The sequence below is a fragment of the Balaenoptera acutorostrata genome, chromosome 9, assembly GCF_949987535.1.
Source record: "Balaenoptera acutorostrata chromosome 9, mBalAcu1.1, whole genome shotgun sequence".
NCBI classification, from domain to species: Eukaryota; Metazoa; Chordata; class Mammalia; order Artiodactyla; family Balaenopteridae; genus Balaenoptera; species Balaenoptera acutorostrata.
This window is the reverse complement of record NC_080072.1, coordinates 79619494-79641667: the sequence shown is the minus strand read 5'-3', so window position 1 is coordinate 79641667 and position 22174 is coordinate 79619494. Positions and strand designations below refer to the sequence as shown.

Genomic DNA, 22174 nt, shown 5'->3' with positions numbered 1-22174 from the left:
AATGTCACAGCATACAGGAGTTTTAAAAACCCTAGCTCAGGAACAAAGCAGTTAAGCATTGTCTGTCCCTTCACTGTTAATTTTTCCCCCCTTCACCATGCTGAACAATCCAGCAGGTGACACAGGGACAATGACATCCTGCACAGGCTCCATGCTGGCTTACCTTCCGCTGCAGAGATGGATCTGAGAGAGGAAGCTGAGGCTCTTTTCAGTCCTGAAAGCCCATAAGGCCCTTTCTTGGCCAGGTCTATGGGTGGGGACACATCCCCTGGGCTAGCGACCGAAGTGACACTCTGGCAATCTGATTCTGCATCTGTTTTGGTTGCATCTTCTCTAGAACTTGACTCAGGACTAGTTGTCCAGAGACCAAGACTTTTCTGTCCATTGGAAGGTGATGGGGATGCAATCCAAGGAATCCCTCCAGACTTCTCCCTGGGAGGGCAGGAAGCGGACTTTGTCGTGCTGTTTTGTTCCGAGGAGTGAGAGGAAAGCGACTCGATGCTCCCCATGGGCGTGCTGTCCGGGCTGCTGCTATAGGAGTCGCCTGAGCAGGGGCAGGGGTGGGAGAGAAAAGAACAGCGGCTCTCTGTTGAAACCGGCACCCCCAAACCCTTCTGTTCTCCAGCGCTCACATGCTCCGTGGCCACCTGACCCCACTGAAGTGATAGGCCTTTACGTGCTATGGAGGACTGTTCCTCAGTTCTGGAGAAATGCTTTACAATATGCATTTGAACTTGGTGAACGCTTTTTTCAATACTATTCAAGGGAGCTTTTATATGTGCCCTGCCCATATGAAATAACGTTATTTCTTGAAGCATTAGTGGGCTGACTTGAATTCAGACAAAATTTGCTTCTGAAACAGGACTCACAAGTACGAGAAATAAGATTTCTTGATGATATTAAAGAAATCAATGGAAGGGGGAAATGCTGAGACATATGTCTGCCTTCTTTTACTTTTCTGATCTTAGGTGATTCTGAGTTACAATGGTATCTGAGTCCTCCTTCATTCAAAGGCACCATTAACAGTCAGCTGCAAGTTATAAGCTCCTCACAATTTTTAAAGAAGGATTTTTCTCCTTTTTCTACTAAGAATGTAGCAACATAAGAAAACTGGCTATTTTAACTGGCTGTATTTTTTAATGTTTCTACAAGTACGGTCTAAGAAAAAAATCAGAGAAACTGTAATAAAGTATTCAAATAGTATATCTAAATTAAACACTGATTGTGGGGAAAATTGGGAGTGTGGGGAGAGGGTTGGGAGTCTAAAACAAAATGAAAATGGCCACAGTTTAACACATGCTTTGGGCTCAAGCTGCCACCCACCTTATGGTGGGGCTTGGCTCAGAATAGTAAGTTGGAGATAATGTGTGGTGCAGATTCTCTTTTTATTTCTTTTCTCTCTGTTTCAGACCCTTTGATACCCAAGAGATGATGCTTTAAGAACATAATGTGAAAGGAAGGAAGAAAATGACTGCCTCAGCCAGGCTTTCTCTTGCTTTCTTCTCTACGACTTTGACAACAGGACAAAACCTGCTACGAAGTAGCACCCGATGTACTTAATCACCGTTACAGAGAAAAAGGGCATTGTGTAAACTATTTTTTCCCTTTGTAGCAGGAATGAATTTGCTTGTCCAAGGTACCTTCCAACTATGCTGACAGAGACTATGTAATGTGGCGGGGGGGGGGCAGGTGTTGGGACGACAGCACCAGTAAGAATATCTTCTATTTCTACCTAAGTACTAATAAGGTATGATAAAGCCGAATTAATGAAGAAGGCATCTCCCTGAGGCCAGTACACTTACTATCGGGTTCTGCCAAGCACGGGGTATACCTCCCTCTGGGCTTCCGGGAACCTGTGGAGAGGCAGATTGCACGTGTCCTTCGGGATCCAGATCGAGACTGAGGCTGAGGAAGAGGGATGCTTGGGTCTGGTGCAGTATGAAAAATCTACATAGAAGAAAAATGGACCGAGGTCAGTAGAAAGGTAACATTGACATTTTCATCATAAATTGGCTTTGAGAGCTATTAAATAATCTTAGAACTATACGTTACTTCATCAATTGCATGGCAAGAGATGCTTGATACAAAAAATAAATATCCTAGAGCATTTATAACTTTTCCATTTACACTGAGTCATTTGCTTCCTCTGGGTTTTCTTTTTTATTCTTCCCCATTCCCCAACAGTGAAATTCAGATTTTCCAATAATTTTAAGAAATGTGTCAAATATTAACAAATGTCTATGTCAAGACACACTGATTCTTTTTACTATGATATTCTCTTTCACCTTCATGCTGAACATAACCTGAGGGGAAGAGGCTCGTTTTGTACCATTCCCCAGCTGAGCAGCCTCTTGCTTCTCAGGAGAAGGTGCTGGCATGCTGTTGGCCCTGAACTGTCAAGAATAGGACAAGCTGCAGGCAGAGGTCTGAGCACAGCTATAGGACGCAGCCGTGCACTCCTGGGTTTTAAGAGCGCTTCTTACAGTCTTAGCTAGGTGCCAAGGATATCCTTCTACAGGCACTAGAAAGGAACTGGGGAAGGAGAGAGGCGCTGCCATCCTCTCACAAGGACTAGATCAGACATAAATGGATCACAATGTTTAGACCTTCAATGGCTGAGTTTGCTTAATAATCCAATCAACTTGGCTCTCCAAATTTCTCACTTTTATAGTTATTCTAAGATCTCACTCTTTTAAAGAAAGCCTCCTTAGGGATTGGAATATAGAGAGGGTTTCAAGACTGTTCCCTGATTATTTTCTTTTGTTTTATCTAGAATATTAGCTCTGCTGTATAAGGAGAGTCTAATTCCAAAAAGCTCAAAAAAGTTAAAATAGACTTAACCGCAAAATGATTCAAAAGTATTTTCTGAGTATGAGTAAAAAACTAATTATATAAATACTAAAGAAGAAAATCTTGACAAGTAAATAATGTCAAAAGAAAGGAAATCATTTACTTAGAGGATTTTGAGAAGCACTTAAAAACTGAACAAGAAAAAAAGAAAATCAAAGTCCTCATGAAGAAGTAATTTATACAAAATTTACAAGACTGACACCAAATAGGAATCTGAGATCATAATGTGAGGATCATAGATGATACAAATGCAAAATTTCTTCTTAGAAGCCAGATAACATTTTATACTTCCACATGAGAATTCAGTCTACCTTTTCATAGTGCTCTATCAGAATTTCAACCACAATATTCTGAAATTTAATATTCATCATGGCAGCCACAGTTTCTTCCTGTGCTCTCATTAGAGTCGGACCAAATATGACACCAAGGTTTGAGACAGTCATGAGATTTTGCTGGCTGTGTAGTGACACTCTGCAAATAAGAGGAACAAAATATTTTAAGTTATATGTTTAATAATTATTAAATGTTCTCATCCACTAAACTTATGGCATAAAATATAAACATGCCATTACAGGCTAACTTTCCCAAATAGTCAGGTTCAGCTACTCCCAACTGGCACTAGTGGGTATAGTCTAAAAAGATGTAAAAAGTTAACACTGGCCAAAGTAAAACATAATTACAAAGGTTAATCTATTGAAGGAAAAAATCTTGATTTCCTAAATTGAGTTCAATCACCCTAGAGAGATTATCAGCTGTTTGGTATTTCTTACAGCACTATACTTCTTTTAGAACAGATGGTTAAGAGTAGACTGGTTGTCAGTCATAATGGCCATCATTAAAAAGCCTGCAGATAACAAATGCTGGAGAGGGTGTGGAGAAAAGGGAACTCTCCTACACTGTGGGTGGGAGTGTAAGTTGGTATAGCCACTGCGGAAAACAGTATGGAGTTTCCTCAGAAAACTAAAAATAGAATTACCATATGATCCAGCAACCCCATTCCTGGGCATGTAACCAGACAAAACTATAATTCAAAAAGATACATGCACCCTTATGTTCATAGCAGCACTATTCACAATAGCCAAGACATGGAAACAACCTGAATGTCCACTGACGGTTGAATGGATAAAGAAGATGTGGTACATATATACAATGGAATACTACTTAGCCACAAAGAAGAATGAAACAATGCCATGTGAAGCAACATGGATGCAACTAGAAATTACAAAACTAAGTGAAGTAAGTCAGAAAGAGAAAGAGAAATACCATATGATATCACTTATATGTGGAATCTAAAATATGACACAAATGAACATATCTATGAAACAGAAACAGAATCATGGACATAGAGAACAGACTGGTGGTTGCCAAGGGGGAGGGGGTTGGGAGAGGGATGGATTGGGAGGTTGGGGTTAGCAGATGTAAGCTTTTATATATAGAATGGATAAACAACAAGGTCTTGCTGTATAGCACAGAGAACTATAGTCAATATCCTGTGATAAACCATAATGGAAAAGAAAATATATATAAAAAGAATGTGTATCTGTGTGTGTGTGTGTGTGTGTGTGTGTGTATATATATATATATATATATATATATGTATAAAACTGAATAACTGTGTTGTACAGCAGTAATTAACACAACATTGTAAATCAACTATACTACTTCAATAAAAAATTTTTTTTTAAAAAGTAAAGAAAAGGAGTAGACTGGTTGTAATTATATTCGGATTCACTAAACATATATTGAGAACCTACTGCCAGGCATTTTCATAGATAATATTGCACTTAATCCTCCCAGGAAGCCAGTTATTTTCTATGGTACAGATTTTTCAAAAAGAAGCTCCTTAAGTAAAAATGATGTACCTGAGGTCACAGCAAATTAGGAACAGAGATTTTGTTTCAAATTGGGTCTCCTGCCTTCAAGTCAAGAGTACCCCTGAGCTCCCCACATAAGATGACTGGTTAGGGCATGTTTCCATCCTACTTCCCTTCTATCCATCCACCATCCACCATCCATCCAAAACTTCCCTAAGTGCCTCCCTAGTGCTGAGCATTGGGCTAGGCAAACAGTAAGACAAGGAGATATGGTAGCATCAGTGCTGGCCTAAAAATGAAAATAAAATGAAAGGGCTCTGATACTACTGACCTTAGAAAAGTAATCCCAGTAAACTCTCAAAAATGACTTTGACTAGTTAACTGATTTAATTTGGAAATTGGGTGCATTAATAGGAAACCTCATTTATTTAACCAGTCTCCTAGGTTAACCACTGCCTTTTCTATCTTACTCCCAGCCAGGTTGTTAGAATATAAAGTTCTAGGAAGGAGCACAAGATAACGTTTATATCTGATTGAGTATGCACACTAACTTCATTCTAGAAACAAAAGTAAAATTTTATGAGGAATCTAGGATTCTGGATTATCCATGCGACTTTTGGCATAGGACAGGAAGAGCTGACTGTCCCACTGACTGAGTTTTCCCCTTGTGCCCAAGACAGCACTAGCTAAGAAGGTTCTTGGTTAGTATAAGAATTTCATTCCAAGTTTCCTTTTTATACAACCAAGTATTATATTAATTGCTTAATATGTATTAGAGAGTCTACTAAGCCATCTGTAAAGGCAGTGAGCCTGTCTGGATTTAAAGCTTGGGTCCTTCCAACCTGGAAGCTGGGTGCAATCAGTCACATTATTTAATACGTCTCTCTAGGCTTCAGTTCCCTCATCTATAAAGTATAAGAATGACAATCCTTAGAGCAGTGTTGAGCGAATTAAATAAAATGAGTTAATTGAATAAAATATGGTCTTAATATTCTTCTCTGGAATTAAATTGACTCTAGGTACTTTTGATGTACTCTAAAATGTAAGAGTTCCTGGTAATATAAGTAGCCTAGAATATGACTGAATTAAGCTCACTGGGAATAAATTTAGAAATCATAAAAAACTGGTCTGTTTTGAAAAGGAGAGTTAATGACTATGGTGTTCAGAAGGTGAAATATTTTGATCACCTATTTTCTCTTCATTGCATTTCCCTTCTGCTGAGCTAGTCAGTCAATACAGACCCTTATCATTCCACATTTCAGCCAGTTCTGGAACTCATTCCCTCAACTTGTGTACAAAGCAGATTCCACAGATGTCCTTGTTTTAAAGACAAAGTATTCTCAGAAATACATCAATGATTTATACCATGTCTCAGAGCTAATTAATGGAGATTTGGAATCAGTCATTGGTCCTTTAGGCCAGTGACCAATCCAGGTCACTGATCTTAAATGCTCTTTTCTTATGTCAATAAGGTGGCCAGGGACCAAGAGTGTTATTAGTTTACTTAAGTAAGTCATTGATGATGTGGGCACACATTCTACTGCTGCTGCTCAGACAGTGGAGATTGACCTTTTACAGATTCAAGAAAGAGCCAGGAATGGTGGTGAAGGTTGGGCAGAAGAATTTTAAGTACTCTTCAGTGGCTAGACACTCTCTCTCTGCTATTTCCTGTATCGCATTCATAATTAAAGGTGAAACTTGTGTTCATCTAACATTCTGAATAATTAAGCAAAAACATTTTATGTGATACTCATGAAACTTTAAAGGCACATTTTAAAAGGCTTTGCTAAAAAATTACCTTGAATACAGCAAGAGAATGCCCACTAAATACAGTATGGATAAGTTTCATGAAGAGGTCACAGAACTCAAAAACATAATTCAAGACTATGTAATTCTGACCAAGGATAGTGAGTCCCTATTCATCAGCTAAAAGAGGTGTTGATATGGGCAACAGTTAAAAATGAACTTGAACTGAAGTCATTCCTAGTGGTTCCTTCTTATTTCAAGGAGGGTAAATTCATATTATCTCAAAGTCTGCAAGTTAAGATGAGACTGATTAATGTATATCACTGTTTCAAATGTGCGTGGCTCAAATTAGGATACATTGGGTTACTTCCTGTAGCAAACAAGGAAGGATTAATCATTTGATTGTGAATCGTGGTACTCATTAAGACAAAAAATGTTCCTATTTGTAAACAAGGCTATAAGGGAATTTTTAAGTAAGTTTAAAACCTGAATTTGGACTTTTGTTTCCAGCAGCATGGCAAACAAACTTCTTGATTAAATGTGTGTGTGTGTGTGTGTGTGTGTGAATCAAGATAGATCTGTGATGGCTAAAGTTACATGTCAAATTTTCTAGGCTGCAGTACCCTGATATTTGGTGAAACATAATTCTAGATATTTCTGTGAAAGTACTTTTAGATGACATTAACCTTAAAATCAGTAGGCTTTGAGTAAAGCAGACAACTGTCCATAACATGGGTGGGCCTCATCCAACATCAGTTCAAGGTCTTAAGAGAAAAAGACTGAGATCCCTGAGGAAGAAGGAATGGTGCCTCAGGCTGCCTTGGATTCAAGCTGCGACATCAACTCTTCTCTGGGTCTCCAGCCTGCCTTGAAATCAGCCTCTGCAATTGTGTAGCCAATTCCTTGCAATCAATCAATCTCTCTCTTATACATATGTGTGTGTATGTATGTATATATATATACATATATGCATATATGTGTGTATATATATACATACACACACACAATATCCTATTGGTTCTGTTTCTCTGGAGAAACTTGACTAATACAATATCTATCTATCAAGCTTTTTAAATATACAGATGAACTAACAGCAGAGTTAGAAAGATCTTCAGAGACCGACAGATACTATGAATCTGGAGAAGGAAGCTAACATTCAAGTGGCAGTTTGACCTGGTACAACCTGGTGACCCTAGTAGAATAGAGAACTGGTCTTCAAACTTCGGGCTTACAATGTATCTAAAAGAACTGGGAAAGAGCTATATACCCCTTCATATATTTTTAAGTTGACATGAAAATTTTCCATCATTAGTATAACGGTTACAAGGATATAATTATTTGCATGTCGTAAACATACACAGGTACACACACACACGTATAGATGTATCTTAAAAACAAACTGCCACACCATTTTTTAAGCACATTCAATGGACTCTGATTATAATAGCAAGGTTATAGCTCCATCACACCCTTTAAAAAGACATGAACATGGGCTTCCCTGGTGGCGCAGTGGTTGAGAATCTGCCTGCTAATGCAGGGGACACGGGTTCGAGCCCTGGTCTGGGAAGATCCCACATGCCGCGGAGCGACTTGGCCCGTGAGCCACAACTGCTGAGCCTGCGCGTCTGGAGCCTGTGCCCCGCAACGGGAGGGGCCGCGATAGTGAAAGGCCCGCGCACCGCGATGAAGAGCGGTCCCCGCACCGCGATGAAGAGTGGCCCCCACTTGCCGCAACTAGAGAAAGCCCTCGCACGAACCGAAGACCCAACACAGTCAAATAAATAAATAAATAAATAAATAAAGTAACTATTAAAAAAAAAAAAAAAAAAAAAAAAAGACATGAACATGCTTAAGTTTAACAGCTGAACAAGTAATTAAGTGAACAATATAAGTCAGAGAATTACTTGACCAGGTGCTTTATTAAGATGTCCAGCATCTCTCTGTTTTTCTCTGGCAATTTGTGCACCAATGCATGTACAGCCTCCACCCGGTAGTTTTGGTCATCAGACTCTGTAACATAAAAAAGGTTGCAAATGTTCAAATTTTAATTGTATTAAAATGCATACATAAACATTAGTAATTAAAGTATCATAACCACTTCCACCCATCGTGCCTTATAAGCACTGCTTCACATGGTAAGTATTATCACTATCATTTCCTAAGGCTTAGAGACGTTGAGTAATTTGTCCATGGTCTGCAATCAGTAAGTAGAGAAGTCAAACCCAGTTCTATCTAATCCAGACCTGTGCTCTTAGCCCCTGAGCTGTATACTTCCATACAACCATAATTCATCTCCTCCTTGGGTTTTGCTACACAAGGATAGAATAAAACCTTTAGCAACGTGAGTGATCACAGCATTTGTTGCAAATGGCCTAATGTGCCAGGCACTACAATACACTCTAACACATTGAAACCTCCAAGTGACTCCATCAAACCAGAGGAAGCAGGTATTCCTTTCCAAATTTTATAGATCCAAAGATGGCAGGGAGTTATTTTTGTGAGGTGTCAGGATTATTGCACAAACAAAGGTCTGGTAGATTTTTAAGCCCACGCTGACAATGGTAAATCTGAAAAGCAAAAAATCATCTAAAGCAAGTCTAGTCTACAAGGCAAAAGCCAAGATGTTGATAAGTCTTCTAGAGAAACTTCTAATGCTTCAGAACAAGGAATCGATTTAATAGTCTCTTACTACCATAAACAGATTCTGGGTTGACTGCTCACCCTGCCAAGCCCTTTCTTCAGAAAGTGCCCAACACATAGGGTTTATATTATGGGACCTTCATCTCTTCTGGGCACAGCTATTTGTACATGAGGTAAGGAAAGAGCCTGGCTTTGGTTGGGCCAAACATGAAGTTTCTCCCAGGCGTTGGAATGGAGACACCAAAACTGATCTGCCTGCTGGATACGTGAAAAGGCACATCATGTAAAACCAGGCAGAAAGCCAAGAAAAATCTGTCTGGAAGCGAAGATAAGAATGAGGCAGGGGCTTCCCTGGTGGCGCAGTGGTTGAGAGTCTGCCTGCCAATGCAGGGGACATGGGTTCGAGCACTGGTCTGGGGGGATCCCCCATGCCGCGGAGCAGCTGGGCCCGTGAGCCACAACTACTGAGCCTGAGCATCTGGAGCCGGTGCTCCGCAACGAGAGAGGCCGCGATAGTGAGGAGCCTGCGCACCGCGATGAGGATTGGCCCCCGCTCGCCACAGCTGGAGAAAGCCCTCACGCAGAAACGGGGACCCAACACAGCCAAAAATAAAAAATAATAAATAAATAATAAATTAAAAAAAAAAAAAAGAATGAGGCAGATATGCAGCAAAGAACAAAAATGAGACACCCTCCAAAAAGAGTTGGGAGGATGGGCAGAGAAACATCTATTTCCTACTCTGAGGTTCCTGGTTGCAGGCCATGGAAGGCAGGACCCATCCTCTGCCAAGGAGTTCTGAGGGACTCCCCTAGTCTCTGAATAACTCCCCCTTTTTCCTGAGCTGGAGTTCTCTTGCTTGACCCCAAATAATACCTAATTTTATGATCCTTGACCCAGACAAAAGATAAATTTTTATACATAAGGCACATTTTAATTATCATGGTAGTGAATAATATGATCATTATTTGTCACAGAAGTGAAGAAAAAAAATCTTGTGACCAAATGTTTGCATCAGAACAACCAGCTCATTGAGCCATTCTAGCTAAGTGGATCCAACACCATTTGCTATAAAACTAAATTTTTGTAAGAAAGTGTTCTAGGTTAAGGGTCAAAAAAGCTGGCTTGTAGTCCTGATATTGCTATGAATTTACCAGTGTCCTTGGACAAAGTCACCTGCCCCTTCTGGGTCCTGATTTCCTAGTTAATAAAATGAGGTTGGATTATATATTTTCTAAGGTCTTGTTCTTCTTACAAAGACAGATTTCTATAAAGAGGATATAGAGTGCAGAGCTTTCAGGAGAAAGCTAAGTAATATAGATGTTTATGAGATCATGTGGTCAGTCATGTACGCTGGACTGAAAACCAAGATCATTCAGCTCTACCTGACACTTTTATCAGTAGACAATACTTCCTGTGACATTACAATGTGTGGTAAACTAATGCAGCTGATTTCTTTCTTAGACTGTGAAAAATACTCTTGTTACAGTCATACCTCATACATCCTAACAATGAAATGCCAATTCCTAACTGTTATAACTTGTCGTGATGGGCTCAGATGGCGACCTGGCACTTTGAGCCCAATGTTTTACAAGTACACACTTCTAACTTCTCAGGTTACATGATTGTCACTGGCCCCTTCCCCTCCCCCCCCATTTTGAATTAAGCCTATCTATTCATATCACATTATGGCAGTCAAAGATCTAAAGAAACAACATAAATATCTGATCATCATCAAGAAATATAAAAAGAGAGAAAAGGTGCTTGCTGCCTGCCAAAAATATCTGACTCTTTCTCCAGATTTAGGAACACAGCATGTGAGTATGTGTATAGTGGAAGCACTGGCATAACTGACTGTACAGATTTGTGGTCTTGTTTATTTAACCATGAAATTGCTCTTGTAAGAAACTGACATTCACCAATCAAGTAAAATGTCATTCGAATAATTCCTCACAGCTCTTTCTAAGCACATCATACTCGCCACCCCAATAAGGTCTTATTAAGTAACAAAGTATTTTAGTTCACTCTGTGATTTCTTATCACCATATTGTAAACTATTATATAACCATATAACTATGAGAATGACAGTTTCTTAAGCAATAGACAGGAAAATGTTAACTAGCAGGTTTAAACTTACACCTCTAATACAGCATAAAACCACATCATTTAAAATGCATCCAGTGGAAATGTACTTACTAACAGCAACAATAAAATCTTTGTGTAATTTGTAAGTCATCAGTGGTTCTGCAAGGCACCTACAATAGAGAATGAAGCAAATTTTAGAATGGCAGTATCTTCTGATTTCCCCTGACCCTTCAGTGCTTCTTTAAGAATTGGGTAATTAGGCGTATGATAACGTCCTAGCAGGGAGTCTACAGGTAGTTCTAAAACGCAGACCTCAAAGATACCAATGCCCCTGAGCACTTCTTGCCACCACTGTATTAAAATGGGAGGCTGGGAGACAATTTTTTTTTTTTTTTTTAACTTTGTGAGAACTATTGGACCATAGGAGCAAAATCCTTCTCAGATATGGGGGCAATAGTTTAATTTTTTTTTTTTCAAATTCAACTTGTGGTGTCTTAAAAAAATACATGAAAACCCGAATTCAAATCTAACATGAAACAGAAATTATTATTTAGTATTCATCAATTATTGCAGCCTTTTAAGTGTATTGTTTGAACAAGCACATATAAGTTCCAGAACACTAAACATAACCATTACCACCCTGTGCTATTCCACCTTAAATGAAGGAACTGTGCTAAGGAGCGAAGAAACAGGGGCTCCCTGGGATCCGTGGTGACTGCCCAAGAGGTTGACAGAGAAACCACAGAACAACGGCAAGAGTTAAGCCCCCCTCACCTGAGGTAGTTTTTCAGCCCACTTGTTATTGTCTTATTATCCCACAGTTCAATATCAATGTCCATATCAGGAGGGGATTTGGGAGCTGAAAAGAATTAAAATAAGATGTTTAAACTGTGCAATTCAAAACATCACTCACACCATTAAGAAAATGGATACTAACATAAGTAGGTCACAGAGAGAGGCATGTATTTCTTAGAATGCCAATGGAGTTAACTTTAGGATTGTTGTTGGCATGAGTTGGTGCAAAGCTCACTCTGACACTGAACCTCAAAGATTTCTTATGGAATGTAGTTTTTCAAATCAGATGTTTGCTAATTGCTAACATCACAGCACACTTACTATGTATTAGGCTTATAAATAAGGAGGTGAAGGCACAGAGAGTTTAAGCAAATTACCCAAGGTCACAAAGCTTTTAACTGGCCCAGTTAAGATTCCAAGTCAGGCAATCTGAATCCCAGCATCCATAAATCTTATTGTACCTCTAGCTAATCAAAGGATACTTGAGGAAAAGTCCAATATTATAAAAAGGGCCCCTTCTCAAATTCTGATTGTTCATCTATTACAATGGACATTAAAAGCTGAATACAAAAAAAAAAAGCTGAATACAAATATTAATTTTAAATATGACTCGAAAATACTCAAAGACAAGCAATAATCTAGATCTCAAAGAAACCTATGGTTTGAATTTTCTATAAGAATGCAAAAATTAAGTAAGTAACTGGCTTCATCCAAAACTTACAAAATGTGGTATTCATGAGTTTCTGAACTTTGGAGTTCACTCCTCCTATTCGGTAAAGACCTAAAATGGTGATACCTAATGAGAAGGAAAAATCACAAGAAAATGGCTTAAGACACAGCTTCCCAAGTACAGAATGTTAAAAACTCAGATATATGCCTACACAAAATCTGAAAGCTATGTATCCAATTTTACAGTCTAAGTTTAGCAAACTTACCCTGGAAACACCCATCAGACATATATTTCTTAGAGCAGACAATGAACAGTGATTTGAAAGTCTATGAAGAGCTTCAAAATAGCAAAGTACACCTGCTTATTCACCACTACTTGACTATAAAAAAGCATCCAAGATGGAAAGGGATGATCAGTATTTCTCATACTTTGTTTCCTCAGTCACAGAGTCCTGCATGTTGAACAGTTTGATGGAATTGATAGCTTCACTTTAAAGGTGAGGAAACAGACTCAGAGATTTTAGGGAACCTACTTAACTTCTCAAAACTTCTAAGTGGCAGCACCAAAATTTGAATCTAAGTTTAAAGAACTCCAAAGCCCAATAGGAGGTTCTGCTTTAGACAAGTTTTCCAGGACGTAAAAGGCAACTGGAGAGGACTTCAGGACCGAGGTCATAACTAGAATGAGGAAAGGTTCTGAAATTGTGACAATGACTAAAATCACTCTGAGATATAATGTAGGGAAAGAGGAGAGCTGAATTCAAGCTCCTTAGGAATCTTACCTTCCTAAAGCTTGAAAAAAAAAAAAAACAACAACACAGAGTCCATCAATAAGAAGTAAAGCGAGACTATATTATGAAAATTCATTAAAAAACAAGTATGTCTGTAGTATGATTTTGGTAAACTGAAGTTCAAAGTATAGTTACTTATGTGTTTGTATAACTTATAATTCATATATTACTTAAAATAAATCTCCTGTTAATAACTAAGTCCATCCTCATTCTGAGCAGTTTCTATGTAAGAAGGGACCACACAATAGTAACAGTGTACCCATCAGGCAACACTGACCTCTCGTTTCCACAGCTTGAATGCATTTTCTCACAAAGTTGAACCCTGCTTCATTTAAGTACACTGAAAGTAAAAGAAAATCATATTAAGTATTTATGTTGAACTTGCATTCCTGCTTCAGATGGCTCTGTAGTTTCATGGCTTGATGGCACAGGGGTTGTTACTGAATTTATCAAATATTTTGGTTAGCATATGAATTTTTATTTGGGGGTAGAAGTGAAGGATGGAGGTTCACATTCACCAACGTTTTTATATCAACTTGCTTCATTAGAAACACAGATCTAATAATAATTATATTATTAGATATAATTAATAATTATATTCCATAGCTATTCACATATTTTTTCCCATGAGATTCTCAAAACAACATTATGAGGTAGAGAGAAAGCTTTGCAATCTTAAGATGGTCCACCAAGTTGCTGAAAACTGCTTTTCTTTGTTCTAAGGTCTAGAGCCACATTTTAACTCAGGTCTCCTGAATTCAAGCTCAATGTTCTATTCTATTGCATTTTGAATCATATTCAAAATAATTCAAAATATGCTTAGTAAGTCCACTAAAAATCCCCCAAAGATCCTCCATTATGAAACAGCAATTTATTTTCATTGTTTTTTGACAGATTTTCTTTAGATTTTTCAAATTTTCTTAAGGTTTGGGGGCCAGATCAAGTTAGATTACTTGTTTAAAGAGAAAGGATTTAAAAATACCAAATAACACTCAGAGTAAAAATTTTAAATTTTTTTGATACTACAATAAAATTTTTCATCAGACGTGGTATGCATATTGTATTTCTTAATATTCCCAAATCATAATATATGAAGACAATTCAAACCAATAGAAAATTAAAACTGGTTTCCAGTTTAATGATGGTGGATTAAATACATCCATGTAACTACACAGATTCACAGACAAAAAAATATATATCAAAAAATTATGCTAAAAAAAATAGGTGCCAGGAAAGACAAAAAACTTTGAAGAAATCCTAGACAATGAAAATCACTTAAACGGAATTGACTGAAAAGTTTGAGAAATCTGAGATTAGAAATGAGAAATCAAAAAACTAGAAGTACTACAATGCGATATCACCCCATACCTGTCAGAATGGCCATCAAAAAAACAAAAAAACAAAAACACAACTAACAACTGTTGCCAAGGATGTAAAGAAAAGAGAATCCTTGTATACTATTGGTAGGAATGTAAACTAGTGCAGCCACTGTGGAGAACAGTATGGAGGTTTCTCAAAAAACTAAAAATAGAACTAGCATATGACTCACCAATTCCACTCCTGGGTATATAGCCAAAAAAACCCAAAATATTAATTCAAAAAGATACATGTACCCCAATGTTCACTGCAGCATTATTTACAATTGTCAAGATATGGAAACAACCTAAGTGTCCATCAGCAGATGAATGGCTAAAAAAGATGTGGTATATATACACACAATGGAATACTACTCAGACATAAAAAATAATAGCAGCAATTGGGTATTATGCTAAGTGAAACAAGTCAGACGGAGAAAGACAAATACTGTATGATATCACTTATATGTGGAATCTAAAAAATACAACAAACTAGTGAATATAACAAAAAAGAAGCAGACTCACAGATATAGAGAACAAACTAGTGGTTATCAGTGGTTATCTGTGGAATCTAAAAAATACAACAAACTAGTAAATATATCAAAGAAGCAGATACAGATATAGAGAACAAACTAGTTGCAACCAGTGGGGGAGGAGTGGGAGGTACAAACTATTGGATATAAGATAGGCTCAAGGGTGTATTGTACAAAATGGAGAATATAGCCAAAATTTTGTAATAATTTTGTAAATGGAAAGTAACCTTTAAAAATTGTATAAAAATTTTTTAAAAATTAAAAAAATCTAGAGGTACTGACTTGGTAGAATATTTATTATATGTTGTTAGGCAAAAAAAAGTAATCTATAGGACAATACAACCCAATTTCTTAAAACATAAAATTTGAGGGTATGAATGTTTCTATTTTCCTAGGAAAAAGCTCTACAAAGATTATGCAAATTGCAAGTAAGAAAGAAAAGGACAGAAGGTAGAAATTGTCATTTTTATTCATTGGATTTTGTAACTATTTTATATATCTTCTAAATTAGTTTTTAGAAATAAAAAATAGATTTAAACATGTAAAAATGCCAAAACTAAAATATGTATTGCTACCAATAGGAACTGGCTTATTTGTGTGTCCCCATGCCCTAGATGTCAAGGGGACAGAACTCAGTGAATGCTTTGGGTGAACTCAACATACAAGAATGAATGGCCATTAATCAAGCATCTTTCTAGAGCTGACTACCTACATGAGAGGCAAGCTTCTTTGGGCACCAATAAGGGATTGCTTACTTCCAATAACCCAAAATGCCAAGCACAGCATTATAGTATGAATACATTCAGATAATTTAAAATATTTATTGAACATAGGAAAAAAACAGGTAGAATAGAGAAGTAAGGAATCAATTATTAATTTTGATTTTTAATAATAGAAACTGAGCCAAAAAATGTAACCCTGGTAAAAATGATACACTAGCATTTTGTATCAATTAAAACTGCAAGTTCCTGACATTTATAACATTTGGTTCTTGAGGTCACATTTTTCAACTTTTCAATAAAATGTATTAAAAGAAAGAGAAATCCATTTTTAAAAAATTTCAATAAAACCTACCCTTGGCTAAATGAACGAAAATAATTGTTATATATAAAAACAGATTTTCTTTAAATATCCATTTTGAGAAAAATAAGTAATAACCAGGCTATATCTTGAAGGTATACTGGGATATTTGGTGGCAATACCCCATTCTATCCTAGTAAACCAGTATCACAGGCTAATTATGAAGAAGAAAATCTTACAAACATTCAGTCTGACTGCCAGGTCATTCCATGCGTGCCACTGTCCTGATGTGTCCCATGGACCTTGTGTTTTAGCTCTCTTCACGTGAGTAAATAAAACATTATCGATCAATTCAGAAATGTGAAAAAATACACTGTGTTGGCAAAAATAACCATGCATTTTTGTTTTGTTTCCTTTGAACATCCTTTTCTATTGCCTGAAAGAGTATAGAGAGGTTCCATGGTGCAGAGGTAGCACCCAGCTTTGCTTAGAGCCAGGCAAACCTGGGATGGATCTCAGCTCTACTATTTACTGCTGTGTGGATAGAAGTGTGCCTATTAACTTTTATGAACTCTAGTTCTTTCATCTATAAAATGAGGGAAATAACAATACCTATGTTAAAGGGCTGTAGTAAGATGAAGACAAAATCCACATGAAGCACTGAAGAGTGGAAAACAATGGAACAAACCTAATCAGATGCTAGTTTCCTTCCCCATGTGCTCCTATCCACACATCACTGAGAAACAGAAGAAGAAACGGTAAAAAAAAAAAAAAAGGGGGGCTTCCCTGGTGGCAGTGGTTGAGAGTCTGCCTGCCAATGCAGGGGACACGGGTTCGAGCCCTGGTCTGGGAGGATCCCACATGCTGCGGAGCAACTAGGCCCGTGAGCCACAATTACTTAGCCTGCGCATCTGGAGCCTGTGCTCCGCAACAAGAGAGGCCGCGACAGTGAGAGGCCCGCGCACCACGATGAAGAGTGGCCCCCACTTGCCGCAACTAGAGAAAGCCCTCGCACAGAAACGAAGACCCAACACAGCCAAAAATAAATAAATAAATAAATAAATAAATAAATAAAGGAGTTCCTTTAAAAAAAAAAATGTAGGCTTTCAAACAACCTTAAAAAAAAAAAAAAGGGTCAGCCACTAGTACTAACCAGGTGAAAGAGACAGTATTTACTCTCCCATTTAGCAGCTGTATTACTGGACACAGTTTTAATCTCTCTCATCCTCAGATTCCTCTTCTATACAGTAAGTATAATAGTAGTATTGTCTTCACAGGGCTATTCACAGATGAAATACGTTAACGTTTGCAAAGCTCCTAGAATAGTACTTGGAATATAGTAAGTGCTGCAGAAGTGTTGGCTGTTATCATCGTCATCATCATTATTGGCTAGAGGAGAATATAAAACCTACACATGTCAATCACATGTATTCTTCGGGCCTGGCTGAAGTCACGGGGGCTTGAGGTACTATCTGCCAGAAGTGTTATTTTTCAGAGGCATACTATATTACTTATTTTTAAAATATTTGTGGCCAGGGCAATTATCTATTTTTTTCTTTTAATATAAATTTATTTATTTATTTATTTATTTTTGGCTGCGTTGGGTCCTTGTTGCTGCACGTGGGCTTTCTCTAGTTGTGGTGAGCAGGGTGTACGCTTCGTTGTGGTGCGCGGACTTCTCATTGTGGTGTCTTCTCTTGTTGCGGAGCACGGGCTCTAGGCGTGCGGGCTTCAGTTGTTGTGGCATTCAGGCCTCAGCAGTTGTGGCTCGCGGGCTCTAGAGTGCAGGCTCAGTAGTTGTGGCGCACGGGCTTAGTTGCTCCGTGGCATGTGGGATCTTCCTGGACCAGGGATCGAACCCGTGTCCCCTGCATTGGCAGGGGGATTCTTAATCCCTGCACCACCAGGGAAGCCCACAATGATCTATTTCTTTAAAAAAATGGAGATCAGGCATAAACCACTCAGGCCCTGTGAATCTAGCTGACCACTGAAGAGACAACAAGTTGGATATTCAGATATATGTCCCTATACTCTCATTAAACGTCAATAATCACAATGAACAAACACATCCTTTCATTGGAACGGAACTGTAGTAGCCTGGGATTACTTCACTCATATTTGCTGCTCCTTCCTGCAGGAAGATTATGTTTCTTAGCTCCCTCTAAGACAGACTTGGTCATATGATATGCACTAGCCAACAAAATATGAATGGAAGTCACAAATGTCATTATCCATCAGCTAGGAAGAGCTGGTATGTATTGTGCAAGCCTGCCATTTTTTTTCCCCCCTCTGGTACAAGATCATCACTGTTACAGAGAGAAGGTACTACATGAGCTTGGGTTTTAGAGTAAAAATTATGTATAAGAAAATCACAGCTGACCTGAATGGACATATCGCATATTCAAGAGATGAACGTTTATTGTGGTTAAGTCTCTGAGACCACAGCATACCCTGGCCAGTTCTGATTTAATCATGTGTAACTTAAACAGATTGCTATGGCAAAAAGGACTAAATGGAATAAAGCCAATCCCACACACTTCACTTTTCCTCGCTTATCTGGTATTTATCCGAGTTTCTGGCTACTGATTTGTCAATTCATATAAAAAGGCAGCACCCGTTCATGGCTGCCTTACAAACTACTGATCAACAGTGCCTTCATGCAAGCACTCAGCAGTTTCTGCTGAGGTCTGAGGAGAAGAAGGCGATATGGCTTAAACAGGCTTTAACACCCTCTGTCTCCCAGTGAGTGATGGAGGAGGAAGTCACAAGGAGTGGTGCTTCTGAGGGAAGTCAGAGACAAACACATTTGGTAAAGGAAACCTTTCCACCTTCCAAAGTCATGAAGGGGTTACTACACTTAGTATGCTAGTGCTAATGAAAATTCAGCAAAAATAGGTCTCTATAGCTTAAAAAAGAAAAACTGGGAACTCCTTAATGTTCAAATGAGAAGTCAGTGGAAGGGGTTCTTACTAAATAAAATCACACTATTAAAAGCTGATAATTTATCCTGATTCTTTCTTTAGTGGAGGGCAAGTACTCCTGCTGCAGCGGTAGACAGGGGAGCATATCCATCTGTCTGAAGTACGAACTACTGAATCAGGGCTCAGTGCCTGGCCCAGAGCAGGCAGCCAACACGTGCTTACTGATCTATAGCTGGCTAGTTATTGGTTTGTAGCTGGCTTGCTCAAGTACCCTCTCTGGCTTCTACAAGGGTTAGAGCTTATCAGCTAACAGGAGTTGCTTTTGTCAACTCCTCTCCAGGGCTCTTACCCCAGCCCAGTATCTCTCCATAGAGAGGACCAGAGGGGTATGCAGAATACAACTACCACAAATTCCCAGGAATTGAAATCCTACAATATTAATGATACCTGGCCTTTGGGGGTAAAGAGGAAGATTGGCTAATGTAAAGAACTTAATTTAGTCAATCAAAAGTTAAGTAGAAACATTACTATTTCCCTCTGGCAACTATTCAGGGCTAAAATTTTTATTGAAACTCAAGTAAAGTTTCCATAAGGCAGTTTAGCAGCACAAAAGCTATTAATCTCAACAGGATTCAAAAAGCCATGAGGAGAAAAAAAAGAAAGAATTGTTTTCCATGCAGCTAACAAAGCAAAAGTCCTTGTACCTTCAATTTCCTAGTAATTAAAAACCCAGCATGTCCTTACAGATGTAATCTACTTGGCCTTACAATACATTCTCAGGGTTGACAAAACAAAGCAGCACTTGTCTTTAATTTCCAGTTCACATTTCTAGTCTGCCATTTCAGATTAAAAGGCCCCTATCACAGACAACTAATATCATACTATACATGGCTTGAAAGAAACAGGAAAAGAAGATGAGTGCATTTAATGGCGTTTGTGGTTCCCCCAGGACATTTTCTCTTTTCCCTAAAGGTAGCAGTTAACTCTCCACAGCCCCGGCCCAAACTATTTTCTCTTTCTGCTCTGCCCATGAAGAAGACTTGAGCTCTGACCCTCTTCCTGGGTCTCAGTGATGGAAACAGAACTGTATTTGCTCAGTGGCCTTGGGGAGAAGAACTGAACTATCTAAATAGCAGTAGGAAGTGCCAAAACATTTGTGACAGATGGCGCTTGCCAAGGATAAGAATGAGTTCACTTTTTCTGTTTGTTGCTGGAGAGAATACATTCCCTGGGCACACATGGGAAAAGCCACTGAAACACAGAGTGGTAGAAATCTGGAGTTGTTGGGAAATTATAAAATTATCTTCTAGTCCAATCTCTTTGATTTTGTACATGAGAACTGAATGTTAGGAGACTTTACCACTACACAGCTGAGTAGTGACTTTTAATAGCAGAAACATCATTTGAAAGAACTTCCTTTTTCTTATTCACAATGATTGGAATAAAGTAGTTCCAAAATGGAGTATCGTTGAACTGAATTGCATGAGAGAATGAGAACTAGAAACCTTTCCTTTCGCAATTCCCAATTTCTCCAGACCTAGGGTAGAGAGACCAGCTGAAAAGCCACCAAATCAAATGTATGTGTGAGTGGGAACAAGGCTCAGGGCACCAAGAGACAATGCCAGAGAAAGCAAGCCTAGGAAAAAAGGCAACTGCCTCTGTCCCTGTTAACAACTGGTCCCATGATGAAAGTCTCATGACAGAAAAGGTGTCTCAAGACAGATAATTTGCTTCTTTGAAAAATGAGCTCAAATGGCGGAATTATATTTTCAATGGCATGGCTTGAGGAACAGTTTAGTTCTAATCTTCCTTTTTTTTTTTTTTTTTTTTTAGTTCTAATCTTAATGGAGTGATAATCTGTGTAGTAAGTACTCTCAAAATAAATCCATTCCCAAACTCTTATAATTTCAAGAAAAGGATACTGTGGTATATTTTACAACCAGAAAAGTATCTGTGGATTTAATATCCTGTAACTGACCAATGCTCTAGCTTTTTAACTTGATGCTTTTTTCATAAAGACGAGTCAAATCTTCCTTCTCTACTAAATTATGCTAGTCTCATTTACAGCATCTAGATTCTGAAAATGGTAAATTAAGAGTAACCACAAAGTAGGGAGACTTTTTCAGGTTAGGCTTGTAAAGAGTCTCATTACAGTCACAGCATAGTTTCACTCTCCATTGAACAGCATATGTTCTCTGTATATTCACAATATGGCCCTATTTTAGGACACTAGATAGTTCTTCGACTGTCTGTTGCTTTTAGGGTTTTCAGTGAAGGCACAGACACATGACTACTCCCAATTGCTGACATTCAAAACAGTTTTTTATCTGAGTTTTATATTTTACCATCCTAAGCTTGATTGTTATCTTCCGCAGTTCAAAAACACACATGCCCAGCAAAACTGAGTTTCCAAAGGATAACAGGAATAATTTAAGATAAGTGGAATCCATCTGAATTACCAAGGCTATAAAGAAGCACTTCTCAAGATGGCAAATGAATCAAGGCTGGTATTGGTTTCAAATACCAACTGTGAGAGAAGTTACAGACTAAAATTGACATAATGCCACCTCGGAGAAGAGTCAAGGGTCAAAAAGGGACATAGATCTCAGAAAACAAAATGATGTATAGAAAAATGGTGGAAGGGGCAAACATAAAGAAGACACAAGCTGCTGAACTCATAACATGATGAACTCGCATGATTTACTCAAGATCAGAGAAAGAGGTTTGAGAACTTCACTGGCATATAATTTTGAGCTGAAACAAATAAAATTCTGGACCTATTACTAGGAAGAAAACATGATGCTACTCTTAATAGGATCAAGTGCTTGAATCTGGAATACTGTTTAGCATAAAGATATGTCCTAGGAGTCATTAAATCACTGGAAAAATAGTGGCTGATAAGACACATGATAAAAGAGAAAGGGGTAAAATTACAGCCTGAGGAAGAGATTCAAAAG

The 22174-nt window shown here is 38.2% G+C and overlaps 1 protein-coding gene across 2 annotated transcripts in view; it reads right to left on the bottom strand.

Annotated features, from left to right (window-relative positions):
• Window positions 1-22174, bottom strand: part of ARHGAP42 (Rho GTPase activating protein 42) — a 298470-nt gene that overhangs the window by 27014 nt on the left and 249282 nt on the right. For both annotated transcript variants that reach the window (XM_057552511.1, XM_007191210.2), the window contains exons 13-20: window positions 13666-13728; window positions 12650-12724; window positions 11908-11992; window positions 11245-11303; window positions 8315-8420; window positions 3162-3321; window positions 1803-1947; window positions 164-544 (exon numbers count right to left, since the gene is read on the bottom strand). In XM_057552511.1, coding sequence (XP_057408494.1) covers window positions 164-544; window positions 1803-1947; window positions 3162-3321; window positions 8315-8420; window positions 11245-11303; window positions 11908-11992; window positions 12650-12724; window positions 13666-13728 — 1074 coding nt within the window. The remainder of the gene's footprint in view (window positions 1-163; window positions 545-1802; window positions 1948-3161; window positions 3322-8314; window positions 8421-11244; window positions 11304-11907; window positions 11993-12649; window positions 12725-13665; window positions 13729-22174) is intronic.